The 27,552-nt window shown below is 49.8% G+C and overlaps 3 protein-coding genes across 10 annotated transcripts in view; all 3 read left to right on the top strand.

The window, feature by feature from the left end:
* Positions 1 to 6,666, top strand: part of FAM219A (family with sequence similarity 219 member A) — a 52,614-nt gene extending 45,948 nt beyond the window's left edge. For 4 of the 7 annotated variants that reach the window (XM_080671245.1, XM_080671247.1, XM_080671248.1 and 1 more), the window contains exons 3-6: positions 2,294 to 2,396; positions 2,638 to 2,718; positions 3,271 to 3,325; positions 3,876 to 6,666. In XM_080671245.1, the coding sequence (XP_080527371.1) occupies positions 2,294 to 2,396; positions 2,638 to 2,718; positions 3,271 to 3,325; positions 3,876 to 4,034 (398 nt within the window). In that variant the 3' untranslated portion in view covers positions 4,035 to 6,666. The remainder of the gene's footprint in view (positions 1 to 2,293; positions 2,397 to 2,637; positions 2,719 to 3,270; positions 3,326 to 3,875) is intronic. The other 3 variants (XM_080671249.1, XM_080671251.1, XM_080671246.1) reach the window with 2 other exon arrangements.
* Positions 6,601 to 17,933, top strand: SPMIP6 (sperm microtubule inner protein 6). The gene is given in 9 exon segments (XM_080671252.1): positions 6,601 to 6,776; positions 6,779 to 6,807; positions 7,240 to 7,353; positions 11,943 to 12,087; positions 14,450 to 14,565; positions 15,542 to 15,617; positions 15,862 to 16,096; positions 17,264 to 17,350; positions 17,788 to 17,933. Coding segments are annotated over 9 exon segments (948 nt in total). The 5' UTR covers positions 6,601 to 6,736; the 3' UTR covers positions 17,894 to 17,933.
* A 1,311-nt stretch (positions 17,934 to 19,244) lies between these two features.
* MYORG (myogenesis regulating glycosidase) lies at positions 19,245 to 27,202 on the top strand. Of its 2 annotated transcripts, none has more exons than XM_080671244.1 (2): positions 19,245 to 19,281; positions 22,773 to 27,202. In XM_080671244.1, exon 2 carries the CDS (start codon positions 22,901 to 22,903, stop codon positions 25,040 to 25,042), a length of 2,142 nt encoding a protein of 713 aa, XP_080527370.1. In that variant the 5' UTR covers positions 19,245 to 19,281; positions 22,773 to 22,900; the 3' UTR covers positions 25,043 to 27,202. The 2 variants fall into 2 exon arrangements, with proteins under 2 accessions (XP_080527370.1, XP_080527369.1); XM_080671243.1 differs by lacking the exon at positions 19,245 to 19,281 and adding an exon at positions 19,422 to 19,532.
* Positions 27,203 to 27,552: the final 350 nt, after the last annotated feature.

Genomic DNA, 27,552 nt, shown 5'->3' with positions numbered 1-27,552 from the left:
CTTCACCCTAGGCCGAACACTGCCCCGCTCTCTTCAGGGACCAAGGCTGCTTCATATAATAGACCTTTATTAAAAAATTGGTTTGTGAAGAGAAATTACAACACAGTACATCCAGGAGAGTTTACAATTAAATACAGGTAATCACTAGCCTTCAAAACTCCTCTGCCATTCCTTTCTCCTCAGGCTCCAGCTGCCCACTGAATAGTGGACCCCTCAGCAGTCCTAAGAGCCTAAACCTCCAATCCTAAACCTTCTCCCACTGCAGCTGCCAGGACTCCCTCTTCACGGAGTTCTGTTCTTTTATTTTTTTAAAAAAAGTTGTGTGTTTTTTACCTTGCTTTTCTCCTTCCAGACCACAGCTAGAGAACCCCCAGGCTGTTTTTCTAAACAAGAGAGCAGTTCTCTCAGTGGAATTTGTTCCTCTTCCAAAGATATCAGACTCAAAGTACAGCAAGTTTTGTATATTATTGTTTAATTTAACAATACAAGTGTTCTAACAAGTATAACTTCTTTTACTCTCCTTATCACATCTCCTCCCAAGATAGTCATTCCAAGTTTTTGTTTTTTACTTTAAAAAAAAAAAAAAATATATATATATATATATATACACATACATATATATATATATATATATATATATATATATATATATACTTTTATTGATTTCAGAGAGGAAGGGAGAGGGAGAGAGAGAGAGAGAAAAACATTAATGATGAAAGAGAATCACGCCCCCCACTGGGGATGGAATATGCTCTGACTGGGAATCCAACCATGACTTCCTGGTTCATAGGTCAATGCTTAACCACTGAGCCACACCCATCAGGCTGTCTTTTACTTTTTGTTGTATTTAACATAAGTGGTACCATACTGTACACATTTTCTGAAACTTCTTTTGTTTTTGTTTTCCACTTAATGTCTTGGAACTTCTTCCAATGTCAGTATATAGAGAATGATTTCATTCTTTTAAGTAGTTGCATAGTAGACTATAGTTTGGTTTTGCCAGTTTATTCCTTGCATTTTTTCACTTTCAAACATGCTTTTAAAATAACAATTTTTTTCCTTTTCCGTTACATTACCACCAAACTCCTCATTAAAATTCAAAACCTTGCCCAGTAGCACTCAGGGGAAAAAATCACCACCACCTCCAGGAATTTTAAGGCAAATTGCACCCCCTAGAGGCTCGGAGTGGTAATGGTAGCTGCTGCCTGCTGAAAAGAGGCTGGGGAAAAACTGAAGGAGTCAGATGAGTGGTGGCAAAGTAAAGAGGGTCAGCCACCTGGAGATGAGAGAGTCAGAGACATGGCAGTCAGGAAATTCCAGAGTCACAGTTGCTAGAAATGCCCACCCATTCTTCCTCTCCGGAGCTGTGGTTATTTTATGAGCGCTTTCCCCTAGCATCCCTTTCCACCCAATAGTCCCTTTCCCCACATCTAAACTCTACTTGGGATGAGTAGGAAGGGGTAGACAGGCCTCTTCCAGGGCCCCGGAAGATTACTGGTTCCTGGTAACAGTGCCACACACCAGACAGTAGGTCACCTGGTGGCCAGCCCCATGAATCTGGTGGGCTCTGGAGCCTCAGAAAACTCAAGAGGCTAGAGGAGAGTCAGAAGTATAGCCAGAGGGGCTCCTCCAGCCTCTTGCTCCTTCCCTGCCAGCCCCATTCTGCCTCTCCTATTCCATAACACTTGGTGGCTCCTTTTCCTTCCACATTAATCCCAAACCCCTCTATCTGGCATTCAAGGTCATGCCCTGAGCACAGGTCCTGGAATTGGTGACACAGATGTTGTTAATAAACAAATGATTGAATAAATGTATCTTACTTTTTCAACCTGTCCTCCACCTTCACCCTCCATCCCAACCAGATCCACACTTCCTATGCTCACTTCCACTGTAAATGCATTTTTATATACACTATCCCTCCTTCCTAGAATGCCCTGCTCTCTCCAATTCAAGATGTCATCTGTAGGAAGCCCTGACTGCCCCAGCCTTCTGCTCCATCTCTCCCTCTCTAACCTTTCTCTGGCATCGAGCACACACTAACTGCTCCACATGGGAGTACAGCTCCTGGAAGACAGGGGTCAGCTTTCCCCTGTTGCCCCTCACTATCTGTCTCAGGTTGTGCAGGGCCAAGTACTGTCTCCACCAAGCAGCAGAGCCTGGAATTAGGATCCCTGCCACAGTTCTTACAGAAGCAAAGAATTTCCCAATGGAGGTCCAGCCTAGGCTGCCCTGAGCAGTAAGGTAGGGTGGTCCTGGGGGCAGGACACAGCTTCCTTCCCATATTCCCCTGCAGAGAAGCAACGGGAGCTGGCCCGGAAGGGCTCCCTGAAGAATGGAAGTATGGGTAGCCCTGTAATCCAGCAACCCAAGAAGAACAATGTCATGGCCCGGACAAGGTAGATACCCCTCCCACACACACCCCACCTGGACCCTGCCAGTCAGCATCTGTCCTGATGCTGGTCCTGAGCCTTTCCCACTTCCCTCCTTCCTCAGGCCTAGCTCCTCTCTGAGAGCAGAGAATCTCAACAGAATCCAAGGGGGAGGAGGAAGGGAAGTGGTGGGGCGGGCCCCAACACAATTCCTCACCAGGCTTGTGTGTTCCCGTTGCCAACCCAATCCCCCAAATTCTCTACCCAGGCTGGTCGTTCCCAATAAAGGCTATTCCTCGCTTGACCAGAGCCCAGACGAGAAGCCACTGGTAGCCCTTGACACTGACAGGTGTGTACGGGATGTTGGGGCAGCTGGGCAAGCCACAGGAACCTGTGTGAGCATACAGGTGGACTGTACAGGCCATACCTGTTATAGTGTCAGAATTGAGATATTCTTCAGACAGCCAGGAAATCTCCAAGGATGAAGCCCCCAGGGACTGGAATATTTTACCTGGAGGTGGGGAAGAGCAGAGAGAGGAAAATGAGACTGGTACAATCTATTGCTATTCTGGGACAACTGATCCAATGGCTGCCCTGAGAATGGACACTGATTCAATGCTTAATACCCTGCTCCCTGCAAGGGAGCAGCCCTACTGCTGGGAACACACCTGGCTAGACCTGGACTTTGGGAAAACTCAACAAGCCAGGGTGATTTGAGCTTAGATAAAAAGGGGGAGGGCTGGGGGAAAGGAAGAGCATCTCTCCTCAGATTGTGCTGTTTATTTGGAAGTGTGGGAGAAGGGTGGGGTATTGACGGGTGGGGGTTAGGGGGGCAGTGCAGGGAGTTTTCTATTTAATTTCCAGGAATCACTTCCCTCTGTCTCCTTTTCTCCATGGCCAGCGATGATGACTTTGACATGTCCAGATATTCCTCTTCTGGCTACTCCTCTGCTGAGGTGAGGCCCCACCCTTCCTACCCTAGACACACCCCTCCAAGCAGGGATGGGCCAATGCCAAATCACACCTGAGGGGTGCTATGGGCAAAGCTAGGCAGAGCCACTGTGGGGGTGGGTCCTAAATGGGGCAGGGCTGAATAAAGGTGAGGCTATTAGACCTTGGCCTAAATTTAGGGGATCCTGGGATTAGGAGTGGGACTTGAACCCAGGGTTGTCACTTAAATAGAATGCAACGTGAAAAACAGACCACACCTTATGGGGATGTGCCTCAAGTAGGAGCAGGGCCATAAGAGAGACAGGAGCTGAGGTGGGAAGTTACCTGTAGAATGGGGGGGGGGGGCAGGGAGGAGAAAGGGGGTCTGTCATGGGCAGAGCCTCACAAGGAAGTAACTGTAAAGAAAGTGAGGCCAGAACTGAATTAGGGGTGAAGCCAGGGGTTTCTGGAGAGACCTGGGATGGGACAGATCTGGTGAAGGCCTGGGGATGTGATCAAACTGTGAGTGGTGCCCCTGGATCCCTGGAGCCTGACCTCCCTCCCCTTTGTCTACAGCAGATCAACCAAGATTTGAACATCCAGCTGCTGAAGGATGGCTACCGGTTAGATGAGATCCCCGACGACGAGGACCTGGACCTCATTCCCCCCAAGTCCGTGAACCCCACTTGCATGTGCTGCCAGGCCACGTCCTCCACTGCCTGCCACATTCAGTAGTGGGTGGGGCCGCCGCAGCCAATGGAGCCGGGCCACCGGGGGCCAGGTTAGATAGTGCAGGGGTGGACCCCTCCCCAGCTCTTCTGCCAGCCCCCCGGCCCCGCGTCCCCTACAGCCGCCAACCTCGTAAAAGTCATTGCTTCCTCCTATGGTAGGACGTGTACCTCTGTGTGTTCATGGAGCCGGAGAAACCAAAACCGGGTCCTCACTACCCCAGAAACTGAGGAGGGGAAGGGGCTGTTTGTTCAGTTACTTGGGGGACTTTGCCCAGCACCTTTTTGCTCTCCCCAAAGCTACAGTTCAGTGGGAGAGTGGGGGACTGGACAGCAGGGAGGCCAACAGTAATGAGTGGGAGGGATCACAAAGCCAGGGGCTTGGCCCCACCCCATGAAGCCATGAACCCCCAGCCCAGAAAAGAAAGGGACTCTGAGGTAGGAAGGCCTGGGGAGTGGGGGCAAGGTCTAGCACTTTGGAGCCCCTCCAGCAGCCCCTGTTGGCCATGTACCTATTTGTATTTCTCCCCTCATCTCCAGATGGGAAGCCTGGCAAAGTTGCCCAGTGGAATATTGTCCCCCACCTATCGGATCACTGCCTACTTCCTCCTCTTTGCCCCATTCACCCCTTCCTTCCTTCCTTCCTTGTTCTCTGAGTTGAGGGTAAGAGGCCTTAGAGACAGGCCAGAGTTTGGGATGGCTGGAATGGTATGATCTATCCTCACCTGCCCCTAACCAATGTATCTCTCTGCCAACCCCTACACACACACACACACTCACACACACAAACACTTCTGTTCATTGGTCTCTGTCCCAGCCTAGAAGCAGGAAGTAACACTAGCCTTGAATGCCCCATTCCCATCTCACTCCAGCCCAAGATTTCAAATCCTTCTTCCCAGTAAGAACCTTCAAAGGAACAAGCTGAGGAGAATACTATGGCTGCCTGTGTATGGTAGGGAGAGCTTGATAGGATATGTGTGTATGTACCTGAGGCTGTCAGGGTGTGTGTCTGTCTCTGTGTGAGCCTGTCTTTTTAGATGTCTGCTTCTGTCATAGATGGTGAGGAAGTGACTGTGTGGTCTGTTAACAGTGTGAGAGGCTTTTCAGCAGTGCAGTGGACTGAAAGCCCTGGACTGGGACTCAGAGCCTGGTTCTGGCCCCAGCTCTGGCACTGTCACAGTGGTCTTCATCAAGCCACTGCATTCCCTGGGCTTCAACTGTCAAATGAGCAGCGTCTGAAAGTTCTGAAGAAACTTTTTCATAGGAGTTTCTGTGGAGGTGTATAGGAAGGTCTTTGTGTGTCTCTGAGTACACCTAGGTGGCTTCCTGAGTTATATGTCTGTGTGAAAAGGAGAAGGGGAAGTTCCTATGGGACATGTGTATGTTTGAGTGCATGCAGATCTATTTGGGAATACGTGTGTGTGTGTGTTTATGAATGTGTATGTGTGTGAGTATATATTGTGTATGTGGGTATATGGGGTGTCTGTGAGTCAGAATGTGTGTACTGCTGTCTCTGCTGCAGTTCCTGGGGTGGGGAAGATGCCAGAGAAGCTGATGATGAAAGTCAAGATCCTCCCCTGGGACTGGGCAATATAGACCTGCCCCATGTAAAGAAAAATGAAAGCACAGTTAGCCTAAGACTTCTCTGGTCTATGCCCCCATAAGCCCCATATCCCAGGGCCAGGGTGTATACCCTCCATTCTTCCATGCTGCCACCTCACAGCCCATTCCCTGGGAAGTGGAGCTGGAAGAGGGGAGAGGGTAATGAGAGAATAAGGCTGCTAGCTTAGGAAGGGTAGCAGCTCTCCCTGTACTACACCCAGGGGCTGCCAGCTCCAACGTGCTAAGGTGAAGCTCTCCAACCCCCAACCCACCCCTACCTCCTCTAGTACAGGGACCCTGGTTAGATGATGAGAAAATGCCAAAGGGAGGCAGGACAGAGACAGTATCTTCAGGGCCCACAAGGCCCATACCAGCCCCCAACTGTACCCATCTCTCCCACCAAAGTCAGATCCCTACACCCTGTCATCTGGGCCCCAGAGCCAAGCCTCCTACTACTATCACCACCACCCTGGGTTTCTTGACTCACTCTTCGAGAACATGGGTACTTCCTCTTTTCCAAGTAGGGCCCCACCAGGGCTCATTTAGACTGCTACCTTTGCTGCTGATTTGCTGTGTGACTATAGCCCACTGCTGAACCCCTCTGGCCCTGAGGAACCAGGGAAAAACTCCCTCCCCACAGGACATACCTAGTTCCCTGGCAGGCAAGGACTTCCAACTGAGGCAGTGTACAAGTGGTGGAGAGAGGTAGGAAGCCGGCAGCCAGCACCTCTGGGTCTAGGAAGTGTGTGGTTCCCTTCTCCCCTGTCTGGGAGGATGGAGGGGAGGAATTGAGGCCTTAGCTTGCCCCCTGCCACTCTTCCCCCTTGTAGATACTGCCTTAACACTCCCTCACCCCTCAGCTCTGGCTGCCACCCAGCCAGGTTTCTCCGTGCTCACTAATTTATTTCCAGGAAGGTGTGTGGAAGACATGAGCCGTGTATAATATTTTTTTTAACATTTCCATCGCAGTATTGACCATCATCCTTGATTGTGTATCGTGTAACACAAATAATGATATTAAAGGCATCAAACAAGCCAGCCTCAGCTCCCTCCCTGGGGTGGGCAAGGGGCAGGTGGGCTGGAAAGGGGAGAAAATGGATCCTCTGAATGCACATTTCACTCTACCTCCACTCGTGGGTTCCCAGGCCAGCCTGCCACTGACCTGCTGCATCACCCTGGTGAGTCACTTGACCCCTTGGAACCTTCACTTCTCTTCATCTAAGTGAGAAGGTTGGCCTAGAAGATCTCCAGGGCCCTCTGAACTCTTGGAAATTGGGTTCTTTTGAGAGACTCGAGGGAGGAAAGGCTGGAGTAGGAAGAGAATTGGACCTCCTCACTTCCTCAGGGCTGGGACTAAGCCAGGTGATATCATAATGGGCAATGCCCATCCTGGAGGGGGTAGCAGGGTGGGGTAGGAGCAGGAAAGCTGTGAGAGAGGGAAGTTGAGAGATCCTCCATAGAAGGGAATCACAGCAGCTAAGGGCACCTGCTGGGCTGGAGGTGTGGGCAATCTGGGAGGGGGGGATCACTGATGGTTTGCAGGAGCTCTGGGTAGGTAGAACCCACCTGGGCATTCCCTAGACCCCACTATGTTCCTCTTCTCCCGAAAGACCAAGACCCCCATCAGCACCTACACTGACTCCTACAGGGCTCCTACCTCCATCAAGAAGGTCTATAACGACCCACCTCTGTGGGCCTGGGAACCCAACAAGTTTGTGACCCGGGTAAGTAGAGGTTGGGGTCAGGGACAGGGGCAGGCTAATGTGTATGGCCATGCATGTCTGGATGACTGGCAGTGTGTGGTTTTAGTTATGTTTGTAATTATTTGTAGCGTTGCATGTGTGTTTTTTATTCTTTTGCCTAGGTGTGGAATTTATAATGATATATAAAATAATGCAAGAGCCTGCTTTCATGGTGCTCTGCTACACCAAGTTAGGAGATGTAAAGAGTTAGTTAAGTCAAGAAATAAACAAGACTTTTATGCTATAAAGGAAGTAAACAGCGTAGTGGAAATGGAAAGTAACCAGAGAAAGTTACTCAAATAGAGGTCATAGAAGACCTAGATGAGAGCCAGGTGAAGAGCTGAAAGAATAGGGATACGCCAGAAAATGTCCAATAGTCATGTTTTTGTGCATGCATATCAGTCTCCTTGTATCTGTCTATGCCACTTGCACAAAATGGAGAGATCTGTGAGTCTAACTGTGACTGTCTAAGGGAATTCATCTGTATGCACCATCCAACAAACTTCATTGGGGATCTACATGTGCCAGGCTGTCTTTCAGGAGCTCTCAGCAAACAAGTGAATAAAGTAGGGTTGTGCTGTGTGGAACATGCCCCAGCAAAGACATGGGCACTGGTCCAAGAGCCAGAAAGAGGAGAGCATTCCTGGGACGTTAGGGCAGGTCTACTAAGAGGTTCAGGGGGAGGAGGCTTCCGTAGGGCAGCCTGGGGGCAGGGGCCCACCAGGGACTGAGAAATACTAGTGCAGAGGGAGAGACTAGCCCTATGGTAAGAGAGGAGCCTGCAGACATGAAGGGCCTCAGGCTGTGTTAAGAAATAAGGACATAATGCTCCAGTTTTTTAAATTTATGAGTGTCATGATTAGATTGTGAGTTATGCCACTCTGGCTACAGTGGCAGGAGATTGAAGGCGTTGGGGCTGAGGGCAGGAAGCAGAGTGAGATGGCAGAGGATGAGGGAAGAGGATGTATGTGGGAGATAAGGATAGACGGTGGCAGAGAAAAGGGGAATTTGTTGCTTAATGCAGAAAATGGGGATTACTCAAAGAGGCACAAAGAAAAAAAGGCCTATAATCTCACCACCCCAAATAACCACTGTTAAGTTATTATTATATGCCCATTTAGGAAGCAAATATATTTTATGAAAATTGTATCATATTGTATACTAATATTTTGAATCTTGCTTTTTTTGTATAGCCATATAGCAGGTCATTTTCCTTGTGAAACATCATTTTAATGACTCTATACTATTTTATTTTACGAATATACCAAGATATATTTAAGAAATCATATGTTATTAGAAGTTTAGATTATTTATAAAATTTTCCTAATATTATTCTTGTATATATCTATCTTTTTATGCATCAACTGTTCCCTAAAAATAAATTCCTAGACATGAAATTGTTAGGAGAAAGGACATGCACATTTTAAAAACATTTGATATACACTTCAAATTTCTGTAGTAAGGTTTGTAATAATTTACATGCTGACCAGCAAAAATATAAGCATGCCTGCCTGCTTTTCCACACTCAATAGAAAAAAATTTTAAGAAATAGACCAACATGTCTTGGTCACCATCAGTATATAAAGAAGAGGGGAAAGATTAGGATGATTCCTGGATTGGGGGTTCTGGCAACTAGAGGAATGGATAGTGCTACAAATTGAGATTTGGAATCTTAGAGATTTGGAATGGATTTGGGGGCAAAAATATTCAAGGACTTTCAGGAAAATATGTCTGGTGGATGGTTGGATATACTTAGCTCTGAAGCAAAGGAAAGAGGTTTGGGCTACAGATAAATATTTTTAAATCATTAATATATCAGTAGTAGCTGAAGTCATAGGAGTGAATAGGATTGTGAAGGAAGAATAAGAACATGACCAGTCCCAGAACTGTGGAGAATATCAATATTTAAAGGGTAAATAAAGGAAGAAGAGCCATAAAAGGAGACAGTGATAGGAAGAAAGTCAAAGAGAAGCCAACCAAGATAGTATTGTCAGACAAAGGTCAGTATCAAATGTCGACACAGAAAGGAATCTCTTGGATGTAGTAACCCTTAGTAACCTGGCCAGACGGCTTCAGTGAGCAGCAGTGGGATTAAGAATGGAAGCCTGCCAGCGAGGCTCAGTGGTTGAGCGCCTCGGTTCCATTCCCGGTCAGGGCACATGCTTGGGTTGTGGGCTCAATCTGATCAATGATTATCTCTCATCATTGATGTTTCTCGCTCCCTTCCTCTCTGAAATTAACAAAAATATATTTTTTAAAAAGGAATGAAGGAAAGGCTTTTGCTTCTGGCAGTACAGTGATCTAGAAAGCTCTGAAAACCCTCCTGCTTCAAAACAGCTAGGTCCTGCATAAAAATTTTTATCTTGTTTTGTTCTCTCATGGAGGTGAGTGGTAAGTATACTTAGAAGACAGGATTGTCCTGAAGACAAATGTCAGCACTACAAGCAGGAGTTTAAGTCTTCAGCTAGCTAAAAGACGGAGGAACTAAACCTGTAAATTCCAAACTAAACCAGAAAGTTCAGTGATCTCTAGCTCCCTGCCCACAACACACACACACACACACACACAAATTAATGTATGTATCTCTTCTATGGTGAAAAATATTCTCAATGTATGTTTCCAGGTATCCTTTAGAATAAGGCCAATCAAATCTGAGCTCAAGAGATATAAGGAGCCCTAACCGGTTTGGCTCAGTGGATAGAGCGTCGGCCTGCGGACTGAAAGGTCCCAGGTTCGATTCCAGTCAAGGGCATGTACCTTAGTTGCAGGCACATCCCCAGTAGGGGGTGTACAGAAGGCAGCTGATCGATGTTTCTCTCTCATCGATGTTTCTAGCTCTCTATCCCTCTCCCTCTCCCTTCCTCTCTGTAAAAAATCAATAAAATATATTTTTAAAAAAAGAGAGATATATAAGGAAACAAACCACCATGTGACAGTCAGCAGAAACAACTGACTTAAACCTCCAAGGACTTCAGATATTGAAATTAATAGTTAATGAATACAAAATAATTATGAATTTTTAAAATAAAATGTGAAATTATTAAAATGAGCAAACAACAGGAGATTGTATTTTTAAAATATCAGACAAATGTAAGAAAAGAACTGAATAGGAATTTTAGAAACGAAAACCATATTTGTTAAAACCAAATATTCATATTGGGATACTGGATGGGTTAAAGAACAGATTAGACACGGCTTAAAAGCCTCACTGGAATGAAAGATACAATGAAAGAAATTTTCCAGAATGCAGCACAGAAAGACAAAGAGATAGGATATATGAAAGAAACATTAAGCAGTATGAAAGATAGGAGAAAAATCACACACATCTTCTTGGTGTCCTAAAAAAAAAAAAAAAGCAGAAAGAATAAGCATTATCAGAAGAGGGAAAAGCTCTGAATTTTCCAGAACTAATGAAAGAAATGAATCCACAGCCACAGAATAAATAGAAGGAATTCCACATTTAGATGCCTCGCAGTGAAACTGCACAACACCCAGACTTGGGTGACATTGCAAATCTGTGGGAGAAGACAGATACTTAATGGGACCATTGGTTATCCATATAGATAAAAATAAAATTGATCCCTAAATCACACCAAACCCCAAAAGCAATACCTCACAGATTAAAGGCTTAAGGAAAATAAACTGTGGCTTATATTAGAGGAAAATATAAGACATTATCTCCATTATCTTAGAGTGTGGATGGATTTCTTAAACAAATCACAAAAGCACTACATAACAGGTTAATAAATTCAACTATGTTAATATTAAGAACTTTTGTTCATCAAAAGATAGCACAGAGAAAATGAAGATACAACAAGCCAAAAACTGAGAGGAGATATTTGCAACATGTGACTGACAAGGAATTAGTATATAGAATATATAAAGAATCACAGTTTTCTGGTTAAAATTAAACACAGGCAGTGTACAATCTGAAGAAAGAGGACAGGAGCTTCCAACTCTGTCCTTAAGAACCACCCAGTCAAAAAAAGGACAGAAATGAAAACATCAGAAAACCACTCTGACTGAAGTCAAGTGCCTGGCTCTAAGCCCTAGTCTTAGATGAAAAGAAAGAAGCAAAGGGCAATTCAAATAAGAGAACTATTCAGAGGGGGACCAAGGCTGGCGTGGGAATCCTCAGGCACAGGTGGTGGTTTTGAAATCTGGGACTTTTTCTGATTTATTTTTCTTACTTTTGGGGGGAGAGAATATTCATGTGTTGTCCTGTTTGGTTTTTTTGTTTTGTTTTGTTTTTGGTGGAATTTAATTATTTTATACACCACACATTCACCAAATACCTTGGCATTTCAAACAAAGAATTTTCCGTAACTTTTTAGTTTGCCTTTTGTTATTTCTAATATATTTTGTCCCTGATACTCATCATGCATGGCCAAAACTGTTTGGTTTATTAAAATGCAGCAACTTTTCAAAATAAATAAAATTTTAAAAAGGGAGGCGGTTGGGAGACCCACCTGGGCTGACCTTCTCAATAGTGGCTGGATCTAAGTCCAATAGGACTCCAAAGCCGGAGTCTCTGTGCACTTAGCCATTTCCTCCCCTCTCCCCTTGCACAGGGCCCGCCTAAGACTTTTCAGCGCCATGTGGATCAGGAAGCCCTAGAGAAGATGGTTAAATGTGCTGTGCGGGACTACACCTATAAGAGTTCCATACCAGGCCACCCCTACTTGCCTGAGAAATACTGGCTCTCTCGAGAGGAAGGTAGGGCCTCACCCCTTGCCCAACTCTGACCCTATTCAGTGACCCCAACAATGACACTCCATCTGAACCCAACTTAGATCCTGACCTCTACCCCAATCATATATCAGTCTTATCTCCCCCATGACCGGGGCTGCTTCTCTAACTACCCCCACTCCAGCTTGACTCCCAAACCACTTGACCTGACATTAACCTTGAAGGAGATTCAGCTCTGTCTTTTGGGAGCTCCTTGTCTATACCAAAGAACTGGAACAGGCCTACGTCTTATCCCCAGAGAGATAGAGGAAGTATTAACCTCCTCTAAACAAATCCAAATGCCATCTCCTCCCAACTTCTTAGTGACCCTTTTTCATCAAGTTCCCCATCTCTCCTGCATCCCTCCGCCTTACCACACCTCTTTCCCTTCCACCTGGAAGTCTTTTCCAATCTATTCCTGCCTAAAAAGTATCTCTTCCTTCTCCCCTTCATAACCAAGATTTTCAGAAACAGTCTATAGTCACTGTTTTTATCTACATCCTCACTCCTTCTTACACCTTATGAGAAATTATCTTTCTCATTTGATTAGATGTTAATGATCTGTTGCTCTGTACATTCCAAAAGAGCAGAGAGTCATGTCTTAATCACACCTGTGCCCCCTCCACATAAAAAAAAAAAAAAATAGCACCAAGCTTCAAAAGTATTTGTTGAATGGATTGATAACAAATCTTCGTCCAGTTGAAACTGGGCCCAGGTCTGCATCTTCTACACTCAAACATTAAAACTGCTCTTGTGTGGTTCTAACTACCACATCCACGATACTCTTCAATCTTTATCTTATGAGACCCACCTTACGTATTTCACTCTCTGACCACTCTCTACTTCTTGAAACTCCTTCCTTATCCAACTTCTCTAATGCCTCAACTTCCTGGGTATCTTGTCAACTCGCTCTGGAAAAATTGGGTTCCTCCGAGTGCTAATCTGAGCCCTCTTCTCTCCTTATTCCTCTTCTGAGACCCTTTCATCTAACCAACATCTTTACTGACAACTCCAAGTCTTTATTTCTAGCCTCGACCTCTCATCAGAATTCCACTCTCCATCTGACTATGGCCATCTTTACATGAATGTCCCAAACTCAATATGTCCAACCCACCAATCCAGAACTCCAAGTCCCAATACCATGCCGCATACACACACTTGCCCTTTCTCTAGGGCTCCTAGACCTCCTTTCCTGATGTCTCTCATATGTGTTCTTTCAGACCGTTAGGAGAGTGGGTCACAGAGGGCCTTGTTGGACAAACTTAGGTGATTAGGTGAATAGGGCTTAGAAAGGTTTTAAGTAGGGAAGTGTCTTGGTCAGAATTACATCTGTAAAAAAAAGTGCCAGAGCTTCTGTGTAGAGATTGGATTGTGGGATTTCAAAAATGAGGTAGGGAGACCAGTAGGCTAATAAAATAATAGTTTTCTAAGTTCCAAGTATTTAATATATTAATTCATTTCAACCTCATAATAACCGTATAAAGTAAATAGTACTATTACCCCATTTTAAAATTGAGTAAACAGATACAGTGAAACTAACTCAGTCAAATTAACACACAGCTAATATCTGGCAGAGCTGAAATCTGAAGACAAACAGTCTGTCTGCAGCGTTCATTCTATTGATCACAACATTATATAGTCTCTGGGTTAAGGCACTGCAGAGATACAGAGAGATCATGGGAGACAGGAAGAGAGGATAGATTCAAGTGGTTTTAAGGAGGCAGAATAAGCAAACTTGGGAAACTAAATGTGGAAGATGGGAGAGAGGGAGCAATTGGAAAGAGGCCCAGTTTCCAGATTGGCTCATTCAGAGAGGGTTGTGCCAAGATAAAAAACAATCAGCTCAAAGCACCCAGACCCACGTAGAAGCAAGCTTGAGGTAGAAAATGGGCTGCAGCCCTAGCTGGTTTGGCTCAGTAGATAGAACATTGGCCCGTGGACTAAAGTGTCTCGGGTTTGATGCCAGTCAAGGGTCAAGGGGCATGTACATTGGTTGCAGGCTCAACCCAGGTTGGAGCACATGCAGGAGGCAACCAATTGATGTGTTTCTCTCACCACAATGATTGTTTCTGTCTCTGTGTCTCTCCCCCTCCCTTCCATTCTCTCTTTTTAAAAAAATCAATGGAAAAATATCCTTAGGTGATTAACAAAAATAAAGAAAGAAAGAAAATGGCATATATCTCAGTGTCTAAGACAATTATGGGGCCAGGCTGGGCTTTGACTGGCCTGAGGGAAGTCAGGGAGAATGCAGTTTTGTGCTGGGGATCAAAGGAGAAACATTTAGGAAGTCTGGGATCCTGTGGTAGAATAAGGAGTAACACTGTCTTACGTCTCCACCCTTATAATCCAGCAGACAAATGCAACCCCAACTATTTGTGTAGTGACTGGGGTAACTCATGGAGAATGGGGCCTTACTGCTGCACTGGCTGGAACAAGTGTACCACATGCCTTCCCCGGCTGCCTAAGGTATCTACTGGGCTCAGCACAGATGGTGTCTGGGCACACGCACCTCCACCTCTCAAACCACAGTGACATATTTCACATTAATTACTCAACCCTTTCCCATCAGCAATGCTCCAGGTCTCTTTCCCATCCATGAAATGATGGGAAACTAGGGTTTGTATTTTCCAGGAGACAAAGGAACCCAGGAGTGGAGCTGTGCTAGGTCACTGGGTCCCAGTCTCGGGACTCAGTTCACTGGGTCCCAATTTCTGCCTGGGTTCTATGGGGCTAGGCTAGTGTGCACTCCTTTACAATCTATACTCCGGAAGCTTGCCACTTGGCTCCTCCCACACGTCTGGCCAAGGAGGCAGTGTTAGGGTGTCTACCTGCTCTACCCTGCCCTCCTTTGTGATGTCAGCAATGACAAAAGGAGGGAAAATAAGGCCCCTCAAAGGCAATGCAGATAAACATAGGGGCGTGATCCAAGGAGAGAAGAAGGAGTCCAGGGCAGCCCCGGCTTTGAGGGAGTGTGGGAGACTCTGAGGCCTCAGCAGGGGCTCTCACTGTAGGCTGATGGCTGACCTTAGGTTTACTGAACCCTTTTGAATCAGAACTTCCTCGAGAAGCAGAACTTTTCACAAATCCCCAGGGGATTTTCATGGGCAGGCAATATTGAAAACACCCTGTTAGAGAGACGCAGAGACATAGCTAGACAGCGTCAGCTAGACAAAAAGGGGTAAAATCAAAGGCAAACGCTGAGGTAGGGTTGTCAGACGCTCAGGTGCCTACCGGTCCAACTAGTTTCATTCCTTCCCCCCTCCCCTTCCCAGGTAGCGGAGTAAATGCGTTGTCTGGCGACAACTCCAAACAGGGCGGGGCAGAGAGGGGAGCCTCCGGAGGGCGGGATTAGGCGGGGCCTGGGACTGGTCTGGGGTGCTGGGAGGGAGGACCCCAAAAGGGGGTCCTTCCAGGTCAGAGCTTGAGTGTGTGCCATTTCCAGGAAGCCGGGATGGAGACAGCAGTTCGAGGAATGCCCTTGGAGTACCCTCCTAAGCCAGAGCGACTCAATGCCTATGGTAACGGGTGCAGGGACGGGGCAGCGCGGGGGGGGGGGGCGAGGAGAAGGGGGGACGGGTATCAGGAGGCCATAAAGAGTGGGATGGGGACCTGTGGGATGAGGTGGGGGCCGAAGGCCCTGGAGAGGGTGTAACCCTGTCTCTGTCTGTCCCTATTTTTGTCTCTCTCTATCTCTGACCCTGTCTCTTCCCATTCTTGTGACTCTCTGTCTGGGTCTCCCGGGCTGGGGACCTACGGACCCAGAGCGCGAGGTGGTGGTGAACATGCTGAACTCGCTGTCACGGTACCAGACTCTGCCTCAGATCACGCCCCGATGCGGGTGCGTGGACCCGCTGCCGGGCCGCCTGCCTTTCCAGGGCTATGAAAGCCCTTGCTCGGGCCGCCACTACTGCCTGCGCGGGATAGACTACTGCGTCACCGGGGCACCCTGCACAGAACGCCGCCTGCAGCCTTTGTGCCCCATGCAGCCCACTGTAAGGTTCGCAGGGCCCTGCCCAGTTCAGCCGGGCCCCGCCCCCAAACCAGCCGGTCCTGAGTCCAGCCCTCCCCGCGCGGCAAGCGCTCCATCCCGAGCCACTTCCAGCCTCGGCCTCTACTCCAGGCCCCGCCCCCTCCAGCCCTTCGCCGCCCAGCTAGACCCCGCCCAGTCCCGCCCTCGGGCCCCTAGGCTGAACCGACCGCTGAAGCGGCAGAACCTGCACGAAGATACCCCCGAGTTTCCGACCCTGTCCTTCCAGAACTGTGACCAAGGTCACCCTAGCTCCTGTATCTGTTCTGGAGGGTTCTGTTAAGAACACCCCCGCACACCAGTCGCATCCCCTTCCCATGCCCTCCAGCCCCACTCCCTACCTGGACACCCGATCCTGGGGACGTGTTGTCAGAAGTGTCCTCTATTCCTGGGCCTCGGGTCATCGTCAGTAATGGGCAGGGTTATTGCTGAGTGCTAAATGAGCGAGGAAATGGTGACCGGGCGACCAGAAGGACCCTGGCCTCCTCGGAGCCCTGCACCGCCTCCGGAGGTAGACAACCTTGTATGTCACTGCAAGAGTAAACTGAGGCCCGAGCGCTCAGCCGCAGCCCAGACTGTAGTGCAGTTTTCTCTCCGCACCAGGCGGCAGACAGGGCGGGCTGAACCTGGAAAAACGCCAATGTCCCCATCCGTCTAAAGAGCTGTACAGGGGGTGCTCTGAACCCTGTCCCTAACCCCCTGGTGATCCCCTCCGCCCCTCCCTTGACAGACTGATTCCTTGAGTGAGACTGGGTCCTATCCCTTACAAGGGAATGGGGGGAGAGAGAAAGTTCCTGAGGCTCAGAAACACCACTCCCTGGATAGATAATATGGAACAATTGCCGTCCCGTGGCGAGGATCCCGGGACTCCCAGACCCGACCCTCGCTAGAGTCCAGGTGCTTCCCTCCACGGCGCAACTAGGCTGCAGAAACGAGGCCTTACAGGGAGGGGACTTTCAGGTGTCTTCCCAGAGGCGATGCTCCGACGGTGTCTTGAAGGGCCAGGAGACCTGAGGGGAGGATCTCCGAGCTGTAGGACTGACACCTGAGGCGTCGATCAGAGTCCCGGTCTGGGCTTGGGGGTTAGGGTAAAATCAAAAGGCCCAACCTCTCCCCGCCGGCCGCTTCCTCCTCCAGGAGTGTATCGCCCTGCGAGCACCGGCCCGGGATGCACTGTGCTGTAATAACTCCCCTGCGGCCGTACTACCCTTGTCCGAACCTTAGGTAAGTCTGGCGCGGTGGAGAACCCGGGGCGAGGGGGTGGAAGGGGGACGGGAGGGGCGGGGGCGGGGGTGGATACTGTCCGCTGCGACGCACTGACTGTAAAATGCCACCAGGAGGCGCTAGTGCCATGGGGAAGTCAAAACTAGCAAGGAGATGGAGGACTCCATGAAGGCGTGGAGGCCAGCATTGAGGGGTTACAGGTTGGCAGTGGGGCATAGAGTCAAGATTTCAGCATGTTAGGTTCAGGGATTGAAGTAGAGGGTAAAATGTCAATGTTAGGGACTGGGTATTGGAAATAAAAAATTTGACCTAGAACCTGAGGTCAGTGTTGGAGCCTAGGGTCAGGATTAGGGGCAAAATGTTGGGATAAGGTTAGCATTGAGAATTGGAATCAGATGGATAAGGGTCCAAAAGGGCTGGCCCATCTCTTCCCACAGGTGGGACACAAGTCACTTTAAGAAGACCGGTGGCTACCAGAGAAACAACTATATTGTCCACCCTGAGTTTTTGTCTGAGAATTACCCTGGCTACCCCTACTGGTAGAGCGGGGACCAGGCCAAGGGGGCTGAGCAATAAATAAACTTTTCACCCCATAGGCTACCTTTGACATTTCCACATATTCCCCTGCCTCCTGTTTCTTCATCCAGCAAGATCTGGCAATGAGGAACCAGTTACTCAGGCCTCTGCCAAGTCCCCTACACTAAGATGCAATTTCTCAGAGTCAACCTGCCCTGAGCCCTCCCCACTCCCATCACCTCCCCACTCCCATCACCTCCGTTAGGTGGCCCTGAGTGCCCTCCTGACACATAAAAGTAGCCCTAGATCCACCTGGTGTCCTCCTCCCCTCCATCCCAGAGCCCAAACAAATGGGTCCACCTAGTCATGCAGAAAGGGCCCTCCAGCTAATATTCCTCTATTATCTCCTACACTTAGATGCTTCTCACCCCAGAATCCTCCATGCTGCAGTCAGAGCCCTGTCCCTATACCCAAAGCTCTTGATCTCTACTCCAGGAGTCTCCATCACAGCCCCGCAAAAACCTATGTTCATATACCTTACTGTCCTCCCCAACCTAAGTGAAGGGGCCCAAAACAATTTTGGAGGGTCTTATAACCAAGAAAGTTCGAATTATGAAACAAAGCCCTGCTTTTATGTCCCTCAGGGAGCAAGGAGTGGGGTGTTCTGGAATCTCTGGGATCTTCAGTATTTTTGCACCCCATTCCTCCCTGGGGCAGGGGTATAGCGGGACATGCTCACTTCCTCGTAGTACAGTCATTTCCAACGCCTGTCACTAGGGAGTGGGGGGTGCGGGGACGCTGCAAAATACTCCGGGGGAAGCCAGTCTTCCAGGTCCCTGACCTCCATGCTGTCAGTCTGGACTGGTGAGAACCGACAACTTGGGCCTCCCTGCTGGTGAAACCAAGGTCCCTCCGTGGAGTCCTTGATTGGATCCGCCTTATATCGGCCCGCTGAGATTCTCCAGGAATTCTGCTACCATTTTCCCATATAAGAAACTTTTTTTCCCATATGGGAGAGCTAGTAAGAGCATTATACCGATACCACCTTCACTTGCCCAAATCTGGAGGGGAACGAATCCCTCATACACATCCCAAATTTATTTATTTATTTATTTATTTATTTATTTATTTATTTATTTATTTATTTATTTTCACATCCCAAATTTAGCTTGGAGGTGCAAGAATCCTAACATTCTACAGCTGCTCCTTCCTCCAAACCTACATTTCCCTGCAGACCTGGAGCAGACCCTCCCCCCCTCCCCTCCCCTCCCCCCTCCCCTCCCCCTGTCCCGGTCCCCCGCAAGTGGGTAAGCAACGCCCCAGTGGGGCGGGCCTGCAGGCGAGGGCGGAGCCGGGAGGCACTGGGCTTGCTGCTGGCCTGAGATGCCGGGAGCTGAACCCAGAGTAGGAGGAAGGTAGGGTCTAAGGAGCGGAGCCTCAACTCCGCGTGACAATGTGGGAGGAGGGGTCCGGCGTCTGGGGCGGGGCTGGACTCCTAGGTACTGGGCGAGACCAAAAGACCTGGGCGTGGCCAGACGGCCAGAGGGCGGGGCCTTAGCTGTCCCCTAACTGGGCGGCGCTCCGCTTTGCGCGGTGGCAGCTCAACTCTGGCTAGCGTGGAGATCTGCAGGAGCCTACCTTCACCCCCACTTTTGGGGTCACTGCCGTGAGTGAGCCCAGGGGGAGGACCTTGGGGGGGGGGCGGGTTCTGAGGAAGCACACTTAACTTTTGCTCCTATTGCTGAGTGAGTGAGGAGAGTCTGGACAGCTGAGTCGCCTTGGTTTCCAGTGGGAGACAGGCCCCTTGACCTCAGTCTGTCCCTTTGGACTTTGCAGCTGTTGGGCGGGTTACTGAGGGTGGGGGTGGAGCATTCCAGGCTGTAGGCCCAGTCACTCGATCTCCCGGATCCCTCCGCTGAGCAGGGAAATGGGCCGGATCGAGTTGCCTTTGACATTTCCACATATTCCCCTGGGAACTGTGTTCGAGAGAAACGAATCCACTTGGAATGGCCTCCCCTCAAATGGGCCTGTCGGGTCCTCCTCCTCATACCCGACTAGGGGCTGGCAGCCAAGAATGAGGTTGACCCTAGCCAAGTGGGGAGAAGTCTTGGCTAGGGACAAACCCACCTGCTGACATTAGCCTGTGGTTGGTCTGATGGTGGAGGCAGCAGATTACAGGAGTCTGTATCGCCCCCGTTAACATTGGAATCACTGTTCTTCCCCCATAGTCCCGGTACCAGATGCTATTAAAATTGCCCCTTTCCCACCCTCAAGAATCCTTCCTGGAGCAAGCAGCAGCAGCAGCCCTTGGAAAAACAGGCCACACCGTGCCCACACCCACTTGATAGAAGCCTGTCCCAGCCTCTTAACCACAAAGCTCCTTTCCTCTGCTGCATTCAGCCTGTCAGACCATTATATCCTGTCTCCTAAAACTGAGGCTGTGGCGGATTAAGATGACTTTTTGGATTGAGGCAACCTACTTGGGTGACTTCAAACAAATTCCTTTTTTCTGATTTGGCCACTGTTTCCTCATATGTACAATGGGCACTGTAGCTATGCCTCTTTTTTGGCATTACTGTTAGGGTGGGTGCTCTGCTGGCATTTGGGAGACCAGCACAGGGCCTGCATGGAGTGGGTGCTCAGGCCTGTAGGCTCCTGTCCTTCATCAAAGAACCTCCAAATCCTAGAAAGTTACGCTTCTCAGAAATGAAGTATTGGAAAAGGCTTCTAAGGTCACTTTGGTGGCCTCTCCATGCCTCCAGGGGTCATGAAATGGTCTGATTTAATATGAAAGTTTTGAGAATGAGGGAGCCCTATCCAGCTGTGGACCTTTCCCATTTATTTCCTTAGTGCTCAGAATGGGGCCTTGAATGAATGAATGAATATAAATATATAGCAGCTCTGGCCTGGGCCACCTAAGACCTTCTTTGGGTTTTGTTTAGCTTGAGGTCATCAGCAAAAGGTTACTGCCTGCATTTCTCAGGAGAACTTCTCTAATTTGTACCTACAGAAAAGGGAATCCATCCTGGGGTGGGGGTTTTGAAAGCTAAGTTATGGGGGCTGAGAGGAAGGGAATAAGAGGCTCTTCCAGATCAGCCAGAACCAACTAGCTTAGGGCATTGGGGGGCAGAGAGCACAGAGAATGAGGCCCTGAGACAGCACATTGGGGAGGGGCTGTATATTGAAATCTGGGATCAAAGTTCTGATCTGCACCTAGCATTCTTGATAGTCTCTTCAAGAGAGTGGTGGGGTGGTAGAGGTCCTGAACAGTTCTGACATCTCCTGGGGGACTTAGAAACAGACACTGGCATCTGGGAGGAGACTAATTACTGTTTGCCAGTCTCCCTCTCTCCTTTCCCCTAGCTGGTGCAGCTGGCTGGCTGGCAGTGTGTATGTGTGTATGCACCTGGCTAGGGCTATTTCTTTGTTGGACTTTGTCCTGAGGGCTAAATCAGGAAGAGTCGGTGGCCTTGAGCAGCAGATTGCAACACACACCTCCCCCCCAAGTCTATGTTTCCCAGTCATACCTGGGTGTTTAGCATGCAGTGTGTGAGAGTATATGTGTGTAGTTGGGGAGGGAGGGGGCGTCTGATCCCTGGAGAGCTGGTAGGTTGGGGAGAGATGTTGGCCCAAGGTGGATCGGTGAAATCTCCTAAAGCAGGTGGCCTGAAGGATTTTGGTTGGGGGGAAAATGAGCTTGGTAGTCATAAGATAGGCCTGGCTGGACATGGAATCAAAAAGGCAGATGAGACCATATCATGCCTTGAACCTCAGGTGCAAATTTTATGCTTCTGAACTTCATCCCAGGGGTCATGAGAAGCTCTGTAAACTAGGAGGAGATGTGGTCTGATAAGTTTGTTTTTTTAATCCTCACCCAATGACATGCTTCTATTGATTTTGGAGAGAGGAGGGCAGAGAGAGAGAAACATCAATGTGAGAATGAAACATCAATCGGTTGCCTCCTGCGTGCGCCCCGAATCCACCCTGACTGGGATTCCAACCCACGACCTTCTTGTGCACTGGACGACACCCCAACCAACTGAACCACACCTTTGGAAGGATCGCTATGGTTGCTATAAGAAGGAGGCATTGGGGGAAAGAAATTAGAGCATGGAGGTCTATAGGGGAAGTATTGTAATATTACCAGGTACAGGGGAGAAGAGACAGTGTCCAAAACTAGGGCAGGGGCATCAGGATAATGGGTGAGTGGCAGAGACAAAGCTAGGTGGCAGCTGGCCAAAGATGTGGTTCTGGGAGCAGAGCAGGAAGGTGGGCAGGGAAATGGGTTGGTGAACAATGGCTGAAAGCAGAGTAGAATTTGAGGACAAAGACGGGAAGATCTGAGAAGCCAGCCACCATGGCTCTTGAGCCAGGCTCCTGACCCCAGCCCTAATGTCTGAACCCAACCCTGCCTCCCTCCAAACCAAGCCCTAGGACAGAACTAATCTCCAGATTCAATCTGGCTTCTGATTAAATTCCATGCCTGAGCTGTTTGTTTCTTCTTGCTCTCTCCTCTCCCCTTCTGGGGACAAGGAAACTCATCCTACTGCCCTATGATGCCTCCCCTCTCCCACCATGGCACATCTCTGGGGAACCATGTCCTCTCCAGATCCCTCCCCTTCTCTTCAGCTTGAACTGCTCCCATGTGTGATCCCATGAAGTCTGATATTCTGTGATCTGGACTTCTCCCTGATCCTGTGTGGGTTTGTTTCTTCCCCACAAAAATGGGATGCATGCCATCTGCTCCTCCCCATTCAGAGTCCTGACTAATGTCGACAAACATTAGGGCCCTTGAGAAAGGGTAAGATACAAATTGTCCTCGTAAGTCTCACCTTTGCCATTTTTTAAACCCTTATGTCCCCGAATACACCTTTCCAAAGTGTACACCTCTTCTTTCTTGCTGCAGCAAATGGAAATACTATGGAATGAGAAGGTCCGTTCCGCCTCTCTCTTCCCCTTCCAGACTCTGGCAAGCCGGGTTCAGATGGGCTTTGTCAGGTGCCCACTGCCCGCTCCTTCCTTAACTGAGGGTTGATGCCCCAAAATCTGGAGAAGAGCCAGGCCTACCCGCGCCGATGCCCTGGGCGCCGCACAGGCCTTAAGAGTCCTGAGGCTGCCTCAGCCACAGCCATGTACACCTTCCTGCCTGACAACTTCTCGCCTGTAAAGCCCAAAGCATCCAAAGAGGTGAAGCCGCTGCTGGGCTCGGCAGTGCTGGGGCTGCTGCTGGTGTTGGCCGCGGTGGTAGCCTGGTGCTACTACAGTGCCTCTCTGCGCAAGGCTGAACGTCTGCGCGTGGAGCAGCTGGACCTTAAACTTGGAGGTTTCTCCATCCGCAACCAGAAGGGCGAGCAAGTCTTCCGCCTGGCCTTCCGCTCCGGTGCATTGGACCTCGACTCCTGCAGCCGCGATGGCGCCTTGCTGGGCTGCTCTCGCACGGCGGATGGACGCCGGCTACACTTCTTCATCCAGACTGTGCGACCCAAGGACACAGTCATGTGCTACCGCGTGCGCTGGGAGGAGGCGGAGCCGGGGCTTGCAGTGGAGCACGCCATGTTCCTGGGGGACGGGGAGGCGCACTGGTACGGCGGCGCTGAGATGAGGACCCAGCATTGGCCCATCCGGCTGGAAGGCCAGCAGGAGCCGCAGCCCTTCGTCACCAGCGACGTCTACTCCTCGGACGCAGCATTCGGAGGCATCCTCGAGCGCTACTGGCTTTCATCGCGCGCGGCTGCCATCAAGGTCAACGACTCCGTGCCCTTCCACCTGGGCTGGAACAGTACGGAGCGCTCGCTGCGGCTGCAGGCACGCTACAGCAACACGCCCTACAAGCCGCCAGCCGGCCTTCCCGCAGCTCCCGAGCTCAGCTACCGAGTGTGTGTCGGCTCCGATATCACCTCCATCCACAAGTACATGGTCCGGCGCTATTTCAATAAGCCGTCGAGGGTGCCAGCACCCGAGACCTTCCGGGACCCCATCTGGTCCACGTGGGTGCTGTACGGGCGTGAGGTGGACCAGGACAAGGTGCAGCGTTTTGCCCAGCAGATCCGACAGCACCGCTTCAACAGCAGCCACCTGGAAATCGACGACACGTACACACCTGCTTACGGTGACTTCCACTTCGACGAGGTCAAGTTCCCCAACGCCAGTGACATGTTCCGCCGCCTGCGTGACGCTGGATTTCAAGTCACGCTCTGGGTGCACCCATTTGTCAACTACAATTCATCATCCTTCGGCGAGGGCGTGGAGCGAGAGCTGTTCGTGCGTGAACCCACGGGCCGGCTGCCAGCGCTGGTGCGTTGGTGGAACGGCATCGGCGCCGTGCTGGACTTCACGCGCCCCGAGGCCCGCGACTGGTTCCAGGGCCACCTGCGGCGGTTGCGCTCGCACTACGAGGTCGCCTCCTTCAAGTTTGACGCGGGCGAAGTCAGCTATTTGCCGCGGGACTTTAGCACCTACAGGTCGCTGCCAGACCCCAACATATGGAGCCGGCGCTACACGGAGATGGCGCTTCCCTTCTTCTCACTGGCGGAGGTGCGCGTAGGCTACCAGTCACAGAACATCTCGTGCTTCTTCCGCCTGGTGGACCGGGACTCCGTGTGGGGCTACGACCTGGGGCTGCGCTCGCTCATCCCGGCCGTGCTCACCGTCAGCATGCTGGGCTACCCGTTCATCCTGCCGGATATGGTGGGTGGCAACGTGGTGCCAGAGCGCACCGCGGGCGGCGGCAAGGTGCCGGACCGCGAGCTCTACGTGCGCTGGCTGGAGGTGGCCGCTTTCATGCCCGCTATGCAATTTTCAGTCCCACCCTGGCAATACGACGCTGAAGTGGTGGCCATCGCGCACAAGTTCACCGCCCTGAGGGCCTCGCTCGTGGCACCGCTATTGCTGGAGCTGGCCGGTGAGGTCACTGACACTGGCGACCCCATTGTGCGCCCCCTCTGGTGGATCGCGCCGGGCGATGAGACAGCTCACCGCATCGACTCGCAGTTCCTCATCGGGGACACTCTGCTGGTGGCACCAGTATTGGAGCCTGGCAAGCAAGAACGTGACGTCTATCTGCCCGCGGGCAAGTGGCGCAGCTATAAGGGTGAGCTTTTTGACAAGACCCCAGTGCTGCTCACCGATTATCCCGTCGACCTGGATGAGATAGCCTACTTCATCTGGGCATCCTGACCCAGCCCAGAACCCGGAACCCCACAGCTCTAACCCGTCTTTATGCAGGCCTTTGACCCTCCATCACAACCACCCCGTGTATCCCCAGGAAGTCCCTACCTCTGTACCACCCACTACCTGGGTGCTAACGTAAATATGCTCCACCCACTCCTGCAGGGCCAGAGGAGGAGCACGGAAGCAACCTCCCACTCCTACGCACAACCCTAACAACCCCCTCCCACTCACCCTTGTCTACAGAAACCTCCACTCACCCTTGTCTACGGAAACCTTTCTCTGGGGTGGGGGTGTGTGAGCTCCGAGGGAAAAGGTCAGTTCCTGTTACACATGGTTGGATTTTAAAAGCACAAAGAAAAACCTCACTCTCCATTCTGGCCTGAGTGGCCATCTTATCCTTCTGAAGTGGGGACTTGATCCTCTTTCAGGTCCCAAAATAGCCCCCTGCCACACTTAGAAAGGAGTTGGAAGCCAGGTCCTGAGTTCTCAGCCCTGACCTGAACTGTGACTGACCTGGTCCCACTCCAGCTGCTGAGAAGAGATGGGGGTACTTGGCCAACTGGAGGACTTGATTCAGCACAATGCTATCATCATTGTCCCTTATTTGTGAAGAGACTCCTAACACTGCACTAACCCATTTGTGTGCACACATGCACTCAGCCTTGTGCACACTTATGTGCTCAGCACAAAGACTTGCAAGACCACGCAGGCTAGACTTGGTGCCTTACCCCAAGACCCTGTGTGCCTGTGTGTGTGTGTATGTATGATGAGAGAGAGAGAGAGAGAGAGAGAGAGAGAGAGAGAGAGGCATCATGTGTCATCCCTGGATCTACAGAATGAACACAACACCCCTGAGACTAGGTAACCCCTGGAGGTATGGGGCAGGGAGCAAATTTGAGGCTTTGATTGTTGAGTTGGCCTCTTCCCAGGCAATGTCCCTGGAACTCTGGTAGGAAATAAACAGCCTCTTCAAGATTGCTCAGCTGCCTCACTCCCTGCACAGGTGGCAGGGGTGTGGCCTAAAAGGAAGCCATAGTCTTACTCTGGTGGCGGTGTGCTTCACTCAGTACACGCACCACACGTGCACATCTTTGCCTGCAAATACACATACAGGGTAAGCTCTTTCATTTCAGCCATTTTTCCGTCCTAAGAAGATCAATCTCAGCCAGAGCATTTTTTTTTTTCTGACTTTTCAGCTAAGTCTGGAGAAGTGGCTTGCCAGAGCCCGGAGGTGGGAAACAGGGCAGGGCTCAGCCTCCTTCTACAGCTTGGACAACAGAACCAGTCCCTCAGCCCCTAGAGAATGCATCTCTTTGCCCAGCCCTCCACCCCTCTATTTTCTCAATGTGAAGAATGCCTAATACAATTTTAAGGGAACTCACAGATGCCTATCTCCCATGCTGGTTCTACCACTCTTCAACAAGCTGTGTGACCTTGAGCAAGCTGCTTAACCTCTCTGAGCCTCAGTTTCCTCATATGTAAAATGGTGATGATAATGCCTAACTCCCAGGTTGTTGTTGTGGGAATTATAAGCACAGATGTATGTAAAGTGCCTGGCACAAGTAGGTGCTCAATAAAAGGTAGCTATTATAATACTATTTCTTGTTTTCTTGTTTATAAATGACAAGGATTTTTCCAGGTCCCAGCTCCCAGCCCAACTGGTTTCCTCTGGGCCTGCAGGTGACATCCTCTTCCAAACTCTGTACATAGCACCCACTGAGGTGAGTTTGTATTCCAAAGGAGACTGTCCAAGAGAAAGGCAAGAGAAGAGATATGTGAAAGCAGGATGTTGGGAGACAGGATTCCAGAGTCCCCAGATGATGAGAAGTAAGTGGAATTAGCTTCCTTCTCCTTTTTGCCAAGAGCATGTATTAACCAGCCCTCAGTGATGAGCCTCCCTGAACCCTGGTGCCCAGCCATGTGCTATGGAGTGATTGTAGACTCAGGCTGCACCCTGGGAAGTTCCCTAACTGGCTGGAGAGCATGACTACAGCTTGACTGGCCCTCCAGCTTTCTATGCAACCTGAAGCCAGTTTACCCAACCTCTCAAGCCTTCATTTCTTCATCTTTAAAATGGAATTTCTAGGATTCATTGAGATGTGTCAGTAAAGTACTTATGCAAAAACTGGCAGAGTAAATGCTCAATGAATGGTAGTTCCTATCAACTCTTACAAAAAAAAAAAAAAAAGAACAAAGCATAGCGCTGCCTAGAACCTGTGCTGTCCAATATAGTAGCCACTAGCCACATGTGACTTTTAAAAATATGTATATTTTTATTGATTTCAGAGAAGAAGGGAGAGGGAAAGAGAGATGGAAACATCAATGATGAGAGAGAATCATTGATCGGCTGACCCCTGCACGCTCCACACTGGAGATCGAGCTACAAACTGGCAATTGAGCCAGCAACCCGGGCATGTGCCCTGACCAGGAATCCAACCGTGACGGCCTGTTCACAGGTCGATGCTCCACCACCGAGCCACGCCAGCCGGGCACCACATGTGGCTTCTTAAATTTAA

This window comes from Plecotus auritus, assembly GCF_963455305.1.
Source record: "Plecotus auritus genome assembly, chromosome: 5".
NCBI classification, from domain to species: Eukaryota; Metazoa; Chordata; class Mammalia; order Chiroptera; family Vespertilionidae; genus Plecotus; species Plecotus auritus.
Note: the sequence above shows the minus strand (reverse complement) of the source record. Positions and strands in the feature narration are given on the sequence as shown.

Excerpts from the sequence above, each read along its gene's own strand:
- MYORG (XM_080671244.1), top strand. The coding sequence starts at position 22,901 with ATGCCCCAAAATCTGGAGAAGAGCCAGGCCTACCCGCGCCGATGCCCT.